Source organism: Syzygium oleosum, unplaced genomic scaffold (assembly GCF_021117445.2).
Source record: "Syzygium oleosum isolate NSW1041296 unplaced genomic scaffold, Sole_v2.1 Sole_v2.20, whole genome shotgun sequence".
NCBI classification, from domain to species: domain Eukaryota; kingdom Viridiplantae; phylum Streptophyta; class Magnoliopsida; order Myrtales; family Myrtaceae; genus Syzygium; species Syzygium oleosum.
This window is the reverse complement of record NW_026607504.1, coordinates 2,993,127-3,010,290: the sequence shown is the minus strand read 5'-3', so window position 1 is coordinate 3,010,290 and position 17,164 is coordinate 2,993,127. Positions and strand designations below refer to the sequence as shown.

The 17,164-nt window shown below is 44.0% G+C and overlaps 4 protein-coding genes across 8 annotated transcripts in view; 2 read left to right on the top strand and 2 right to left on the bottom strand.

The window, feature by feature from the left end:
* The first annotated feature begins 896 nt into the window (after nt 1–896).
* On the top strand, nt 897–7,411 carry LOC115691027 (phospholipid:diacylglycerol acyltransferase 1-like). 3 transcript variants are annotated; one of them, XM_056320386.1, is made up of 7 exons: nt 897–1,884; nt 3,032–3,254; nt 3,387–3,670; nt 4,110–4,434; nt 5,306–5,565; nt 5,725–6,217; nt 6,999–7,411. In XM_056320386.1, exons 1-6 carry the CDS (start codon nt 1,430–1,432, stop codon nt 6,206–6,208), a joined length of 2,031 nt encoding a protein of 676 aa, XP_056176361.1. In that variant the 5' UTR covers nt 897–1,429; the 3' UTR covers nt 6,209–6,217; nt 6,999–7,411. The 3 variants fall into 3 exon arrangements, with proteins under 3 accessions (XP_056176361.1, XP_030473427.1, XP_030473424.1); XM_030617567.2 differs by having other exon boundaries at nt 898–1,884; nt 7,012–7,411; XM_030617564.2 differs by having other exon boundaries at nt 898–1,884; nt 6,968–7,411.
* A 634-nt stretch (nt 7,412–8,045) lies between these two features.
* Nucleotides 8,046–11,966, top strand: LOC115691029 (PHD finger protein ALFIN-LIKE 4-like). Its single transcript, XM_030617569.2, has 5 exons — nt 8,046–8,215; nt 9,139–9,171; nt 9,750–9,978; nt 10,338–10,473; nt 11,355–11,966. The coding sequence occupies exons 1-5, from the start codon at nt 8,122–8,124 to the stop codon at nt 11,622–11,624; spliced, it is 762 nt and encodes a 253-aa protein (XP_030473429.1). The 5' UTR covers nt 8,046–8,121; the 3' UTR covers nt 11,625–11,966.
* Nucleotides 11,967–13,123: 1,157 nt separating this feature from the next.
* LOC115691060 (uncharacterized) lies at nt 13,124–14,307 on the bottom strand. Its single transcript, XM_030617621.2, has one exon. It carries the CDS (start codon nt 14,271–14,273, stop codon nt 13,200–13,202), a length of 1,074 nt encoding a protein of 357 aa, XP_030473481.1. The 5' UTR covers nt 14,274–14,307; the 3' UTR covers nt 13,124–13,199.
* A 1,289-nt stretch (nt 14,308–15,596) lies between these two features.
* Nucleotides 15,597–17,164, bottom strand: part of LOC115691058 (midasin) — a 41,162-nt gene continuing 39,594 nt past the window's right edge. For all 3 annotated transcript variants that reach the window (XM_056320663.1, XM_056320665.1, XM_056320664.1), the window contains 5 exons: nt 16,808–17,089; nt 16,464–16,643; nt 16,271–16,369; nt 16,051–16,176; nt 15,597–15,970 (listed from right to left, as the gene is read on the bottom strand). In XM_056320663.1, the coding sequence (XP_056176638.1) occupies nt 15,938–15,970; nt 16,051–16,176; nt 16,271–16,369; nt 16,464–16,643; nt 16,808–17,089 (720 nt within the window). In that variant the 3' untranslated portion in view covers nt 15,597–15,937. The remainder of the gene's footprint in view (nt 15,971–16,050; nt 16,177–16,270; nt 16,370–16,463; nt 16,644–16,807; nt 17,090–17,164) is intronic.

Below are 17,164 nucleotides of genomic sequence, written 5' to 3'. Positions count from 1 at the left end.
ATCACACACAAAGGAAATCATAGCTTATTCTATGATCAAATTGTCATCACGTGGAACAATTACTTCTCCCATTATAGTCACTGGAGAGCCTCCACCTTCGGGATGGATTAAACTGAATACGGATGACTCTAAAGGTAACCAGTAGGAGGCTTATTTCGAAACGAAGGAGGTGATTTTTTTTTTCGGTCGAAGAAGGAGATGATCGACATGGAGGTTTTACCTCATTTCTTGGAATATGTTCGTCTTCACAAGCAGAGTTATAGGCACTATGGTTGGGACTCACCGTCGCAAAGCAACATGATTTCGATAAAATTATCATTGAAATGGACTCCAAAGTTATCATTGAACTTGTCAACTCAGAGCGTAAAACGAATAACATTGGACTGGCTCTAGTTAAAGATATAAGAAGAATCTTGGGCTCTCATTTCGAGTTCAAAATACAACATAATTTTCGAGAAGGCAATCGACCTGCTAATCTTCTTGCTAATATTGAAATTGAGAAGCGATTGGACACTACATTCTACTTGCAGCCTCCAAGCGAATTATCTCATGTTTTGTTTAGTGAAAAAGTTGGAACAGTAGGGTTTATACGGTTAAATTATTTAGTTCCATACCTTCATTTACCCAAAAAAAAGTCGTCAATGCATCGACTATGCTAAGTTGCACGCAAGACCAAATAGAAATTAAGTTTAAGTTAGGTCGGGAAATTAAAAAGGCAATTATTATTTTAAAAATCACGTTGATCGTAATTAATTAAAGCGTTTCTTTTTCCCCGGGAAGAATCTGACGGGTGTCGAATAAATAAAACTTTTTTCTGTGGCCAAAAATAGGAAGGAAAAAAAAAAAATCTCGACCTTTCAGCGATTAGTTAAAATAATATTTTGTTCCATGCAGACCCGCCGCCATTCCTCCCTCCGCCACTCGCCATCATATAATCACATCCCTCGCCCCCGCTTTCATTCAACGACCGGTCGTCTCTTCCATTTTCCGTAGCTTCCCCGTCATTTTCTCGGCCGGGAAAATATTGACCGCCCTTTTTTTCTCTCTGGAAAGAGAAAATTCTCAGCGCCGGGAAAATTTAAAGAAAGAGCGGAAAGCGTTACGTTCCTACAGTTTCCGCTTGGTCCCCCCTGTTTTTAACGTAAGGAAAAAGTGGTGGGGGCGAAGCGAAGCTTGGGGTCGAGCTTTTTCTACTGTTCTTGGGTTACTTTGGGCTTCTGCAGCTGCGTGGTGATCGATTGTTGAAGGTGAAGAAAGGGTAAGAAGAAAAAGAAGAAATGGGGAGGCGTGGAATTTGGTGGATACCCTTTGATCTGCTGGGTGCGTGATTTGTAGAGGAAGATAAAGGTTTTCTGACGAAGTGGGTCGGAAAGATTTTCCTGGAAAGGGAGCAGAGTGGAGCGTTGAGGGGGGAAATTTCAAGGGAAAAATGCCTTTGGTTCAGCGAAGGAAAGCTGCGGAGGCTGATAGAGCCTCCAGCTCCGACGAGAAAATCGCCCGGGACGCTAGCGAGGACGAGGACAGGAAGAAGAAGGAATCGTCGCCGAGGAAGAAGGGGAAAGCCGGCGAGAAGAGCAAGTGGTCGTGCTTGGACAATTGCTGCTGGTTCGTGGGTTGCGTCTGCACAGTGTGGTGGCTGCTGCTGTTCCTGTACAATGCGATGCCGTCCTCGTTCCCGCAGTACGTGACCGAGGCGATCACGGGGCCGTTGCCGGACCCGCCGGGCGTGAAGTTGAAGAAGGAAGGGCTGGCGGCGAAGCACCCCGTGGTGTTCGTGCCGGGGATCGTGACGGGCGGGCTCGAGCTATGGGAAGGGCATGAGTGCGCGGAAGGGCTGTTTAGGAAGCGTCTGTGGGGCGGCACGTTTGGAGAAGTGTACAAAAGGTTTGGGCTCTTTGATTGAGAATTTTCATTGCGTGTGAGCTGTTTTATGTGGTGAACTGATTAGTTGGGTTTTGGTTGCGTATGAAAGTGGACAAGTTGATGTGTTTGGTTGGTTCCGAGGATTCACTATAGTTTTGACAGTTACGATGTCTAATGAGAAAGTTTGGATGTTGTGGTCGTGGGGGCAATCAGTTGGGTGTTTACTGGTGAAGTTGTTGACTGTTTTTCTTTCTCAGGACAGGAAGTGGAGTATAGATTTGGCAAGTACTTGTTTATATTATGGAACGACTCATCAAGTTGATCACCTCGTAAATTGTATTTCTGTCAATTATTCTTCGAATTATTAAATGTCAAAGCCCTGACCTTTTTAGGAAATGCTAATGAGTACTAGTTTGTGAGCTTTAGGACAGTATCTAACTAATGTCTTCCTTTATTAAAATGAGCTGAGAGAGAGGTGTCTGGTACAATGAAGATAATGTCAAAATACTGTGAGATCTTCTGTGGCTCGTCTCCTGATCATGATCATTTACATTCCCCTCATCCAACTTTAAGCCACTCCTTTTCCTTTTTGGGCAAGCGTAGGCAGATCATAATGGTGGCTCTGTACGCACCCTTTTAAGTTTTGAGCTCTTTGCTAATTGCGAGCACTGTGGACCAGAGCAAGGTCTGTTTTCCCCTGTTTTTTAGCATAATGCAGTAAATTTTAGAATTCCCATTGAACCTGCATCTCCAACAACGGGTATTTAGGGTCCTGCTTCTGTTATGGTTGTGTTCATATAGTCGGTCTGACCATTTGACCTTTTTCGTGTAGACATATGTACAAATGCATTGCTGTTTAGAGGATGTACAAATTCTTTTATTAAAGAATGATTTCCTCTTTTCTTGCTAGATTATGCGAACACGTCCAATAGCTCATGTTTAACTGATTAAAAAGACCGAAGCATCTTATGCCACAATGAAGCACATGTAGAAATATGACTGCAAAGGACTTATGCAGGTCTTGATGCGAAGCCTTCAAGATCTCTATTTTGATAATGATGCCAATGCTGGATTTCTTCATTCAATCTTGCACTGCTATTTATGATCTATTTTAGGTTCTAGGGTGCTGAAAGGATTGCTCTCATCATTTGGTCAATATTATCTTTAGGCCTCTATGTTGGGTAGAGCACATGTCATTGGACAATGAAACCGGATTGGATCCTCCTGGTATAAGAGTCCGTCCAGTGACTGGACTTGTCGCTGCTGACTACTTCATGCCTGGCTATTTTGTCTGGGCGGTTCTGATTCACAACTTAGCTCGGATAGGATATGAAGAGAAGACTATGTATATGGCTGCTTATGATTGGAGACTCTCGTTCCAAAACACCGAGGTACGTGCTTCAATCTGAACTGTTTGTTAAACAGCGCCATTTGTAACTTGTGTGATGAAAATTCGATTGTTATAAGGCTGTCATTCTCAATAGAAATTCATTTGACCTCCTTGCTATCATTTGATTGATCAGGTGAGGGACCAAACACTGAGCCGGATAAAAAGTCACATAGAAATGATGGTGGCCACTAATGGAGGTAAAAAAGCTGTTGTAATCCCTCATTCAATGGGTGTTCTGTACTTTCTGCACTTCATGAAATGGGTTGAGGCACCAGCTCCAATGGGTGGAGGCGGTGGACCTGATTGGTGTTCTAAGCATATAAAAGCAATCATGAATATTGGTGGACCATTTCTGGGAGTTCCAAAGGCTGTTGCTGGGCTTTTCTCTGCTGAAGCGAAGGATATTGCAGTTGCCAGGTTAATTTTAGTTTGTTTATCGAACGAAGAGCCGGTATCTGCTGCTAAAATTCAACATGGATTTGGAAGATGAAATTCTGCTTACTTTTACTGAAGGCAAACTATTGTACATAGTGACGCGTATTCTTGGATGCATCATCCTCGATTACACTAATGAACAAACCAATAAGAAAATGCATAATGTCTTACCGACGAAGTTCATTTGTGTTGACAATACTCTATGCTGGGAAGAATGTTTTCTCGACTTATACATCTAAATACATTTGAAAGTGCTATAATTTTGGATTTTTTTTTCTTGAAAACCTGGTCCATGCCTGACAAAGATGGAATACATTTCACGTCCACAAATATAATGCGATCCTTGTTACTCTCCTGATATAAGATGGAACCTTTCCCATGCAGATGAGATGATTGTCTTGTTGTTTATCTTTGAATGCAGGGCAATTGCACCAGGTTTCCTGAGCAACGATATATTTCGCGTCCAAACTCTGCAGCATGTAATGAAGATGAGCCGCACGTGGGACTCCACCATGTCAATGATCCCAAAGGGTGGGGACACAATTTGGGGTGGTCTTGATTGGTCACCTGAGGAAGGATATCTTCCTAGCAAGATAAGGCAAAGAATGAATGACTCACAGGTTTCAAGTGAAAGTGGCACCAACAGTTCCGGTTCTCGAGCCAGAGTTAATTATGGAAGGATCATATCATTTGGTAAAGATGCGGCAGAGTCTCCGAGTTCTGAGATTGAGATGATTGACTTTAGGGTGAATTTGCCTTCTCAACATCCTTTTCTGATGCCCTGATTACGCTCGTATCGTCTTCTTAAATTATTTCCTATTTATTTGCATATATCATTCTTATGATGCTTGATATTGAAACTGGAAGATAGAGAATTTATATAATGACTCTAAACTCTAAACCCCCTTTTGTATCAATTCCCGGTGACAATGGGTTCTAGGTTTTGCAATCTTGATTATCAGATAAGGTAGCTAAGTGGAAGAGAGCCAAGAATTTCCTGTTGGTCATTGGTTCTCTTTTATAATTTTACGTTTAAGCATTTTGCCCTTCAATAATTTTATGTTCTTGGCAAGCATGTGTTTGCCTCTTGCTCATGCTTTCCTGGTACTAAAATGATTCATTCTTTTCACATGCTGCATGAGACTTCTTGCAGAAAATAAAATCAGGCTATATTGAGTAGATGACTAGCTCTTTCAGTTAGGTAAATTGTATCATTCCTCTGTGGGTTTCTGTTTTCCTTTAATTTTTTTAGCGTGCGGAGCTGATGATTTTGAACTTCTACATTCCTGGATGCAATTATTTATGAAGGTGGGAAACCCCGTGTGTATGTTTAGTGCACATACATCTTTATAGAAGCCATACCAAAACTTTGACACTGTTCATTGACAATATTTGGTAGCCAATGGCAAATTATATGCAATGTTTTGCCCTACTATTGCAAATTGATAATATAGTTCGGGTCAAGCATTATCACTATCCAGCGAATGTTCTTTCCAACTTTGTTTTTTCTTTAATATTGAGTAAGTTTTGGTGCCTTAGTTCCTGCTAATTCGTACATATTGTATCATGTATGTTGAAGTCAGTTTACTTATGTTCCTGGTTACTATTACAATTCAGGATGCTGTTAAAGGCCAGAATCTTGCCAATACAACCTGCCGTGATGTATGGACCGAGTACCATGACATGGGAATTGAGGGGGTCAGAGCTGTAGCTGAACATAGAGTTTACACTGCCGAAACTGTTTTAGATCTGCTCCATTTTGTTGCTCCAAAGATGATGGCACGTGGCAGTGCTCATTTTTCATATGGAATTGCTGATGATTTGGATGACCCAAAGTACAAGCACTATAAATTTTGGTCAAACCCTTTGGAAACGAAGTGAGAATCCTTAGAACTTTGGACTATGACAATAGTTTTTTAAGTGGGATGTTGCATTCTTCTTTCAACTGATGTTTGGAAATTTTTGCTTTTACAGCACTTGATTTGCTATTGATCCTTCTCCTGTTGTGTACTTAAAATCTCTCTCTTTCTCTACAGATTACCAAGGGCCTCTGATATTGAAATCTTCTCCATGTACGGAGTTGGCATACCGACTGAAAGAGCTTACATTTACAAGTTGTCTCCCTCTGCCGAATGTTACATTCCCTTCCAGATTGACACTTCATTCGAAGGTGAAGATGAAGATAGCTGTCTGAAGGATGGCGTGTACACTGTTGATGGGGATGAAACTGTGCCAGTGTTAAGTGCAGGCTTCATGTGCGCTAAAGGTTGGCGTGGTAAGACCAGATTCAATCCCTCAGGAATTCGCACATACGTTAGGGAGTATGATCATGCTCCTCCAGCAAATTTATTAGAGGGTCGGGGAACTCAAAGTGGTGCGCATGTAGATGTAATGGGAAATTTTGCATTAATAGAGGACATCATAAGGGTGGCCGCTGGAGCTACTGGAGAAGACTTGGGAGGTGATCAAGTCTACTCTGACATTTTTAAGTGGTCTGAGAAGATCAATTTAGCGCTATGATTTTACACGGTATGTATATTTCCTTCGTTTGCTAGTTGTAAATTGCTAGCACTAGGCATTTTATGACAGTATCTGCATCCCTGGTCTACCAATTTGTACCTTGTATACGAAGTTCGTTGAGGACAAACCTTTTCTCTTCATTACTAGTGGAACCTAGACTTACAGAGCGGGAATCATTCCTGTACAAGCAGTGAAATTAGTAAAGTGATTTACTTATTAACTGTTGAATGCTGAGGTAGGTTTCTGGAGATCTTCCACTTGGAGAAAGGTACATGTATTTAGTTATCTGCAGGAAAACGTCCATGTTAATATGACAGGTGTTTAATGGACAAGATAAAGGGTTGAACTTCATTTTAAGTCAGAAACTTTCTGTGAAGTATATTTGGAGACATGGCATCCTAGAGCCAACACATCAACAAAAGTCTAACAATTGTTCCTATGCCATATTGCGTCATCTCTAAACCGGCGACAATTTCCTCTGGAGAAAAGAGGAAATCATTGCTTGTTGGTTGGTCCAAGTATCACATGAGAAATGCTTGCGAGGGTATAAAAAGCTATCAAAGTGTCTGAAACCATGATCGCTTTTTCCTCCCTTTCGAGCAGCGTTTTTCACTTAAAATAAGACAGATGAGAGGGACTTCTATATGGATGAAGATCCCAGAATATGTTCTTTCCCCTTCTTGTTATTGAGGTCATTGAAAAGGTTGTGTCCAATGTCAGTTTTCATTTCCTTTCATGTTTTGGTTGTTGTTGTTCCAGCCGCTTCATCAACGGGTGCTAAGCCGAGCAGATTTTATTTGCAGAAGCATCTATCGAAGCTTCTCTTTTGCCTTCTCGAGAAACGAAGGCTTTCCAAATGCGACGACTGCAGTCAAAATGTAAACCGCCTTGCTTCTGCAGATGCCGTTCGACATGCATATCATGAGGACTGGCCGTCTCCCTCTTTGTGGAGTATCTGTAAAACTATTTCGCAGCAAGCAGACCAATATCTTATTCAAGGTTGCAGACAGTAATTTTCGCCACTTAATTTAGTAGTGTGCGACTTGACAGACACTACAAGTCGTCGATTCATAAAGTCTTGCTCCTGCCCTCTGTATTTCCGCCTTATAACATCGTCATAGGAACTTTCGAAGCGCACTTTAATCCGTGTATTCATCACTATGTAGTGGTTTCTCAGAATGGCCATGTGAAGATTGTGTACAAGGGTAGACATTCATCACAAGTTGCTTGGTCAGTTGCTCAGTCTTATCAAATTCAAGCATGCATGCAAGGTGTGGCAAAAGAGCAGCAAAGCGTATATTACATGGACATGAGATTGAATGAACGAACACCAAAGCCTTCGGTCGGAAGATGTTTCCTTAACATTAGGATTCTCGACAGCATGTAAACATGGAAAGATCTTGGAACTGTTGTTTTCATAATTCAATCACATCTTGTCAGAATTTTCCACATATAGACAATAGCCCCTTTTTCAAATATAGAAATATTTTCACCGGCGAGATTCAACACGTGTGGAAAGCGCGCACCGTCCCGACCGAGCCACGTCCGGGCCGGTTTTCGGCCCGTAATCCAGTATTTACTCACCTGCTTATATCGCGGGATAGGCCAAAAGCGGCCCTAAATCTCGGATCTCAACCAAAACTCCGGCAAATAATTACCGAAACAAGTAAATTATTCAAACTCCGGGATCCAAAGGATTAATCTTTTTAAGGTAGAATCCTAATGATTTTGGATAAACTTTCTCATAAAATTAATTGGGAAAGTCGAAATTGAAGGGAAAAAAAATTGAAAAATTTTGGGTGCCTTTAAATAAGCGTTTGACTTCCACAATTCTGTTTGCTTTTGTCTTCTCAGGACGCAGGAGGAGGGAGGGAGCTCGAGAGCTCGAGAGAGAGAGAGAGAGGTGTTCAGCGATGGAAGGAGCGCAGTACAATCCGCGCACTGTGGAGGAAGTCTTCAAGGACTTCAAGGGTCGCCGGGCCGCCTTGATCAAGGCCCTCACCACCGGTCCGTCCGCCGGCCTCCGCCGGCCCCCGCCCTTCTCTCTCTCTCTCTCTCTCTTTCTCTGCGCCTTATTCTTTGCCGTTGTTTTTTTTTATATTTTATGTTGGGTGATTCGCGCGCTGAATTGTCCGCGAACGCTTCGTGTGGTTGTTGTTGTTCGGTAGCGGGTATCGTGCGTGGAACTGAGCAGCGGAAGCGGGAGCTGCTGCTTCTCGATTCCGGCGATTCTTTTCTCTGTTGTTGTTGTCGTTGTTGGTGGCTCTGCTTCTACAGTTGAAAGCATTGCTTCTTGTCGACTGTTGGTATCGTGTGGTTTTCTCTTTTGCGGGGAATTGTAGTCGTGTATAACGTTCGTGTGCGGTGGGGGGGTGTTTGTTTGTTTGTTTGTTCTCCATGTTATGTCTTGTATATATATGGTCGGTTGCTGGACTACAAGTTATTTGATTTTGCGAGTTTTTCGCGAATTGGATTGATGGGTACTCCTGGGAACTTGGGTGGGCTTTGAATTGTCTGTGATATTTATGGTGAGGAGAAGAAGGTGGATTCTGTGTGTGGTTAGCATGGTTATTTAGCCTTTTTTTTGGAGGAGGGAGGTGGGAGAAAGAGATGTCGATTCGCGGCAACGCGATCTTTGTCCTGGTTATTTTTTGCGTGGATGGGTGCGTCGAGTTCGTTAGCTAGATAATTATCCAGTTGAAGAGTAGACAAAAAATGTTAATGTTGAAAGTTTTGATTCCTTGGTGATTTTGTATGAGCAAGCTATAAGGAGCATGTTGTTGCGCTTTCTCTGAGAAGGATAGTCTTGAGAGTCAAGTGCTTTTGTTCACTATTTCATAGATAGTTTTTGCTGGTCTAGTACCGCACAGATATTCGTGACTGTTCTCTTCTGCTGTTTCCCTAAAAGGCTGCTTGCTCTACTGTTGCAGATGTCGAAGAATTTTATCAGCAATGTGATCCAGGTTAGTTTTTCTTCAGCCTTGCCATAGCATCGCTGTATATTGTTGGTTGTAATTCCTGCAAGTTTTGGACTACCTGATCATCACTGTTTCTTCTGGGGTGCACAGCCATTGAGCACTCTTTGAAGCTGGCCTTTGTTTTGCACTATTACATATATGTAAAATGGATTCAATTTTTTCGATTCATTTCGAAACTTCCATAATCCCAGTTGTTATTTGGATGATGTGTATGTCACTTATCCTTGTAAACATTGATTTTTTTTTTATTTATGGGTCAATGGTTTACTTACATAAGTGGAGCAAATTTTTCTTTTTTTTGTCTCTTGGTCATGTTAATCTGTTGCTTGCTAACTCGAAGTATTAGTACATAGCAGATAGGTGTCAAGAAATACTGGGAGCCGATCTGGTGATGATGATTATCCTGATTATTTAGTGGATCAATTGAATTTATTGACCGTGTTCAAATTGGTCAAATTAGGAGATACTTTTGGTTTTCTCAGTGGATCTTTCAGTTTTATTTGACATTTATTTTCACTCTCGATCTTTTTGCTCTCTCTATGTTGTCTACTATTGTCCCACAGGAAAAGAGAACCTCTGCTTGTACGGCTTTCCAAGTGAACAATGGGAAGTGAACTTACCTGCTGAAGAAGTGCCCCCAGAGCTCCCAGAGCCGGTTTTAGGTATCAACTTTGCGAGGGATGGGATGCACGAGAAGGACTGGATTTCTTTAGTGGCTGTCCACAGTGATTCCTGGCTGCTTGCGGTTGCCTTCTATTTCGGTGCTAGATTTGGATTTGATAAGGCTGATAGGTAAGATCTTACTCTTACATTCCATTCTTCTTTTTGCAAGGTCAACTTGCTTATGCTTTATTTTTGCGAAGTGAGATCAATATCTAAAGAAGATATTTGGTATTCACACTGCAGCAGAACAGATATAAGGGTGATTCTAGCTCTGGTTTGATAGATTTACTTGTTCTCCATGAAGGAAATTCTTACATAGCTGTTTCCAGACTGCTGGAATGGACTTCCTCATCAAACTAGATTAAACTGTGAATAACATTAATCAGCATAAATGTCTCGGCTGTGCTAGCAATCTATTACTCTTCTGCTGTAACTTTTTAATAGTTCATGTGGCTTTAAGCACCCTATGGTTTACCTTTATGGTGCAGGAAGCGGCTCTCCAATATGATACATGACCTTCCAACAATCTTTGAAGTGGTGACCGGTACTGCAAAGAAGCAAGAGAAGGCAAAGTCGTTGGTAGCCAATCACGGCGGTAGCAAATCCAAGTCTACTTCCAAAGGGGTACAAAGAACTTAACTTGAGTATCTAAAGAGTCGGTAGATGTATGCAGCTATATTTACATGGTTTGATGATATTTAGGAGAGTTGACCATTCTTGTCATCTCTTCAAATGCTCCAATTTTATTAACATCTAATAAGCAATTGCAATCAGAGGAAGTTCCTTTAATTTCTGATGACTTGTAGGCATTCTATAGAATTCATGCTGAAATCTGGGTTAAGACTTGACTGTGACTTTTGCGGTATTTAGTCAGAATAAAGCTATCCATAAGTAATCCTCCTCAAATATTTCATCCATGCAGATGCTCCGTATTGTTTTAGCTGTAGTTGGTCAACCGGTCATTTTGATTGCCAGGTTGTACATATCTTTTAGTTGTAGTTGACCAACCAGTAATTGTTGATTCCAGATTATACATATCATAGCAATTCTGTTAACCTAGATTGTTGCTCCATGTAACTCGTAATATCTGATGTCAATGACCGAACTGGCTGGCTAATTGTAATTAATCTGTTCATCCATTTTCATCAGCTACAATAAGCTGTTGACAGTGGTTTGACTGCATGCACATGCGTTTTGCATGTGAATTGTCTGGCTGGCTACCTATCAAATTCGAGTTAGCCTGGTTCTGTTCTATCTAGTACTGCGTTTTATTATGACACTGCGTAACCCCTTCAAGGTTTAGTTTGGAATGCATGTGTTATATGTATGACACACACACACACAGCATGTGCTCATATACACATGGGATTGGCGGATGGAGTCACTCATGTATGATACGTGTAACTATCAATACTTAATCTACTTTTCCAACTGATTCTTTGATAGTATTCTCCCCTTTGCCCATGATTTTGATCGAGATTTTTGTTGCCATCATCATCCCACAGCGAGCACCTGAATCTCGGGGAAAATACACGAGAGAATTACAGGAGAAGGAAGAAGATGAGGAGTTGGACGTGGAAGACGAAGAGGAGAATGGGGAAACTCTATGCGGCGCCTGTGGGGAGAACACTGCCGCGGACGATTTCTGGATATGCTGCGACCTGTGCCAGAGGTGGTTCCATGGCACGTGTGTGAAGATAACTCCAGCTAGGGCCGAGCATATAAAACAATACAAGTGCCCATCATGCAATAACAAGAGAGTTCGGACGACTTGAAATTAGTCCACTGTCCAGGCAATGCAGCGTGCTTCCCTTGCTCTGCAATCTCTCCCCGAGGCGCAGAGCTCACTGTTGGTTTCTCGTTTGTCTTTTACTAGCACCCCATATAACCTTTAGGACATTGAAATTAGATGTTGGGAGCTATTTATTTAGTTGACATTGCGACATTTCATTTCGACTTTTTTGGTTACCCATGTAGATGCTGTGAGGGCAAGATGTTTGCACTCCTTTTCCCATTTGCTTGCTGTTAGTAGTTCATTGCTCAGCTGACGTCAGGATCGTCCGTCAATTACTTCGAATTAGTTTTTCCTTACAGTAAGCAGCCATTGTCCTGGTGAATCATGTCCATCGTCCATATATCCTCTCTGTTGCCTGTACGTTCCCCCGCCTGGAAGAGAACTAGAACCATGCATGCTGATACACCGCCCCCCCCCCGAGAGTCTTTAATTCTGGGGTTTGTGACGATAAACCTATGCCACTTCCACTAAACTCACTGAAGGTTCTGTAGATACCCGTAATGATGATGATGATGATGATAAGATCTTTACTTGAGTCGTTCAAGATCTCCACGTAGAGTGAATGCCAAGGCAATGAAAAGTAGATTGTGTAGGGACGTGTGATACGATTCTTCCTTGTGCCATATCCATTTCCTCCATTCTGACTGCCAACTACTTGCCCCCACCATAGGTAAAGCCATCCGCGGAGTAAAGAAATTGTAAAATACAGGAAAGACCAGGTAGAATTACTTTTAAAAGCCTTTGGCTCCGTTTGTTTCCCGCAACCGGTATGATTTAAAAAATACATTCTTAAAAATGATCGCTTGCATTACTTGAAATGATTAGCTAATAAAAAATATTTTCATTATCGATAATAATTTATGTCTTGAACGCTTTCACGAATGACGAAATATTTTTCGCTCATTTATTTTTATAAGCGATTATTTATAATAAAATATTTTTCAAATCATTTATTCTTACTGACCAGCCATTTCTCTCTCCTCACATATGCTGTCGATCATTTATTATCTATGGTCGTAAAAAATATAGACCCCATCCATGGAAGGTTTAGTTTAACTCCGGGAAATAACAAGTATCATGGCTAAAGCATTAAAGAAAAGACTTTATGGCGAGGCCTAGTTGGAGAGATTCCTAAGGTCATCCAAGGTACCAGATGCTATTCCAAATCTGGGAGAATCTTGAAAAAGTCTACACGGCTCACTGACCCAAACGGAACCAAACTCAAAAACTTTGCTGAACCAAAGATAACCCCTAAAATGCATTACAAGAAAGAAAGCAATACAACTGGCATGGACCATATGGAAACATTAACAAGCTGTGGAGCAAGTTAATTAATATATTGTGGAAAGTGAATACAACATATCTGATGGATAAACCCGCTCATATAACTTTCACATTGATCGGCCCTCAGCGCAAGGCAGGCAGGCCGGCAGGCAAAGGAAGTAGAAAAGGCGAAAAAAACAGAAGAAAAAAACAAGCGAGAGAAATTAACAAGAGTTTCAACAAAGGAAGAAGAGAGGAAAATCGCTTTCCCGTTTCCCTTTCGTTTGTTTTGTCAACTCAAAACGTCCTGATTCTTCGCCGACAGCCGTTTCAGAAACTCGTAGGTAGTGATCATCGTGGTCGCCGACATCGACATGGAAGCCCATCTCGGCCCCAGGCCTCTGTAACAAGCCATCCAGCCACCTTCCTTAACCAAGTTCCTGATGGTCTGCCCGACGGTCGGTCCCCGCCTCCCATTTTCCTCCCCGTCTAGGACCTGCAGCCTCGTCTTGATCGTATCCAGGGGCGTCGTGATTAAGGCCGACACGCCACCCGCCATGGCCGCGCTGACCCCCTGAACCGCCATCACCATTTTCGAATCCGGCCTAATCGCATTGCCGCCGTTCTCGTTGCTGCTCCCCCCGCCGCCATCCTTCTTATAATAATAGCAGCCAATCCCGCCCCACACGAGGCGTTGCGCAACGGAGTACGATGCCCACCACACCGCATTCGACGGCGCATACGTCAAGATCGATATTCCGAAACCTCTGTACAAGCCCCTCATCCCGTCAGTCCTGAGTATCTTCCTGAAAGCATCGATCCCGTTGTGATATTTACACGCCGACGCCGCATCGGAAACACCCGAACTAGAAGGAGGGCCGCCGCCGCAACAAGCACCTTGCACCATGAGCCTCTGGCTCACGACATCGACCGGAGTCCAGACGAGCTGCGCGGCCATGGCGGCGCTCAAACCCGCCATCGCGTTCGCGATGGCGGCCGCGCTGGGCTCCGAGAACCCCAGCCGCACGGTCGCCGACCCGACATTACTCTTGGTGACCTCCAGAGCTCCCATGTACAAAGCCCGGGCGGGGATGGTACCCATCAGAGAAGTCCCGAACCCTCTGTACAAGGCCCTAAAACCCTCGTGCCGGACGATGGCGACCGCGGTCGTCACGCAAGGGACCTGGGACTGAGCGACCTGCTGCCGGGTCTTGAGCAGCACGATGGGGTAGAGCGCGGCCGAGACGCCGGAGAAGAGCGCGGCGCCGAGGACGAAGAACTTGGATTTGTCGAGCATCTGCCAGTCGATATCGGCGGGAATGTGAATCTCCTGCTCGGCCTCTTCCTCGGCCGCGCTCAAATTCATCTTATCCACTTTCGAAAGGGGCTCCTCCCCACCCCTCCCCCCAAAAAACACACCCCACAACTCGAATCTCGAGCAAAAAACAAAGCGCTAACGATCTTTGCTCTCTCACACCTACCCTACCCTACCCTCCTAACGTCGCCGTCGGCTAACAAACAACTGAAAAACTGTACAATCCTCGAGCGCTAAAGGAAACAAAACCCCCAAAAGGAAAAACGAAGGAAGGGAGGAAGGGAGGAAGGGAAGAAGAAGAAGAACAAAAACAACAAAAAAACGCGAGAGCTCAATCACGGAAACAACAGTATCCGGGGCCTCGAATCGAGGGAGGATCGGGGGCCCTTTTTCCGCTTGTGGAACCAGGTCTTGGATCGGACTCGGATGAGGGCGGCGAAAGGAGCGAACATCTCCAGTCCTCAACAGCCGGAAGGAAACCGAGGGACGGAGTCGAGCGTATCGAACCGGAGGACCGTCGTCATAGGAGTTCACCGGAAACCCCCCGGGGGATCGATCGAACCAGAGACTGGTCACGATATGTACATCGACGAAAAATTACACGCGCGCGAGGGAGGCGCGTATCGATCGTTCGATGCGCAGAGCAGGGATGGCGGACGATCTTGAGCCGGCGAGCGAGCGAGCGAGCGAGAGAGCGCGTTTCGGGGAGGTTCGGTTTTTTTTTTTTTTTTTTTTGGGGGTCAGTTCTGGTTACAGGTCGCAGATGAAGAAGCTCCGCGAGCGAGTGAGAGAGATGGAGGTGGGCGACCGGCTGCGCAGGTTGCGCTCTGGATAGGGCGGGGCGGGGATGGACGGACACGTGTCGGTTGCGGGTTCGCGCGGGGGGCGGGGTTCGTTAGGGTTACGAGAGGGTGGGGGGGCCGCCTCTTTTCTTTTTTTTCTTTTCTTTTTTGGGTTCAGGCCAATGGCGGGGGGCCAGAGAGAGTGACGTGTTATCCATATCCATTGAACCGGGCCTCGAGAGATGATCCGGTGCGGGGCGTACCCATGCTAAGGGCCCGTAAAATCAGGGGACCCGGCAAAGAAACGGCGTCGTTTCCGACCCCGGGAGAGGATGTTCTTGCCTCGGGGTTTCCCACATAGTTGCTTGTCCATTTCATGAGCTCATCTAATCTACCAACTTAGAAATTTACAACAGGCAATTATGGAAATTCCAAAGCCGTCGGCGTCTTCTTGACGGTGAGGACAAATTGTCACGAGTATAACCGACCAGAACCGATAGGACTTTTTCCCCGTTTGTTGAAAAGACGACCTTTCATCGACGAGAGTTGATTACTTATCGAGGGGCGGAACCAGCAGAGCGTGTTGGAGATCGAAGAACTGACGTAATTTGTACAAAGATGCTGACCAGTATTTACACTATCCAAATCCAGAAGCGTCTTTGGTGTTACAAAAAGAATTGTGTGAATTCTACATGTACATGTGACTGTTATGTACACACTGTACACACATCCGTTGCTGGTTCCATTGGTGTGGCTTGACCCGAATATATATGGCTCTGCGAATCTTCTCGAGGACCAACCGTCTTTTGCAGGATTAAGAGGCGCGGCTGTCATGTCGATCTTGTATCAAACACCGTTGCCCCAAAGATATGGCCCTTGCACTCGAGCGAGGCATCGGCTTTCCTTGCCTTGCAGGAAGTCGTATGCGATGATCTAGTCTCGTGAAGACTGCATAAGCTCGAACCACTGCGTAACCACGAGTCGTCGACGGTCAGCATCGCAGATGACAAACATCGGTAAAAAATCGAGAGTCGACAGGAAATTACCTGTCTCAATAAATCGGCAAGAGTTCTGGGTAGCGCTTCGATGTTCCGCAGCAGAATGTAGTACGGGAAAGGAAAAGAGTCTAGATACTTAGAAAACTTGATATTGGCACCCTGGAAGGTTGCTTCCTGCATAAGAGAAGGAAGTTCAGAAACAAGAGGTGGCATTAGAGTGGTCAGTTCTTCAGAGACATGTGGTTCGGCGAAAAATCTCAAGAATTACCATGAGATCCATGATCGACTCCTCCGGACTATCCAGAAGGAGGAAAGCCACCAAACGCTTGCTATTCAGAAAATCCCTAACGCGGCGCTTCAAGCTCTCCTGCAAGAAAAATGCAGAAGCTTGTTAAGCAGCTGTCGGAGAAGCTCTGTGAGATTGTCAGGCTTTGCTTTTCGTTCATGGACATGGTATTTACCTTCTCATGGAAGCGCCCATCAGCAATGATCAGCACTAGCTGCTGCAAGGGGTTCTGTCCAGAAGGAAGACGGGCTCTGGCAACGGCAACGTCTAGCATTTTGTTTAAATGCTTCAACAGGTCAACAACTGGTTCGTCAACGATTGTATTCTCTTGCTTGAACGTCAAACTGGAGATCATCTGCTCAAATTAAACGAATGGAAAATCCCAGTCAACTTTTTCCCCATTTATGCAATGTGAAATAAGAGAGTGAGAAAAGCTTGTGCAGCACACGGTTACGGAATAAGCTTCCTTTCTCATTCAGACAATAATAAGCGAGGAAATCCCGAAATCTCGAAACCAACCTTGATTCCGGCCTCCCTCGTGAAAGGCAGATCAAAATCATGCAGCAATCTTATGTTTCCCTTTTTTCCAAAACTTGCAACAGCCAGGTTACCCATTTCGAGTTGGGATAGAGCGCGGCACACTGTAACCAAAGCTTCCACAGCTACATCTCCACAACCACTCTCTGACATGCTACGAGAATCATCAATAGCTATCACAACTTGGTAATCACGTTTGTCCGGTCGCGTCCTCCTCAGCCATATTTTGTCCTTTCGGTAATGACTCGCTATGTATGGAATTACCTGATATACAATCATGCACAAAGGAATAAGAGGAAAGATCGCAAATCTGATGAGTTCAGTGTGCGACTAATTAAT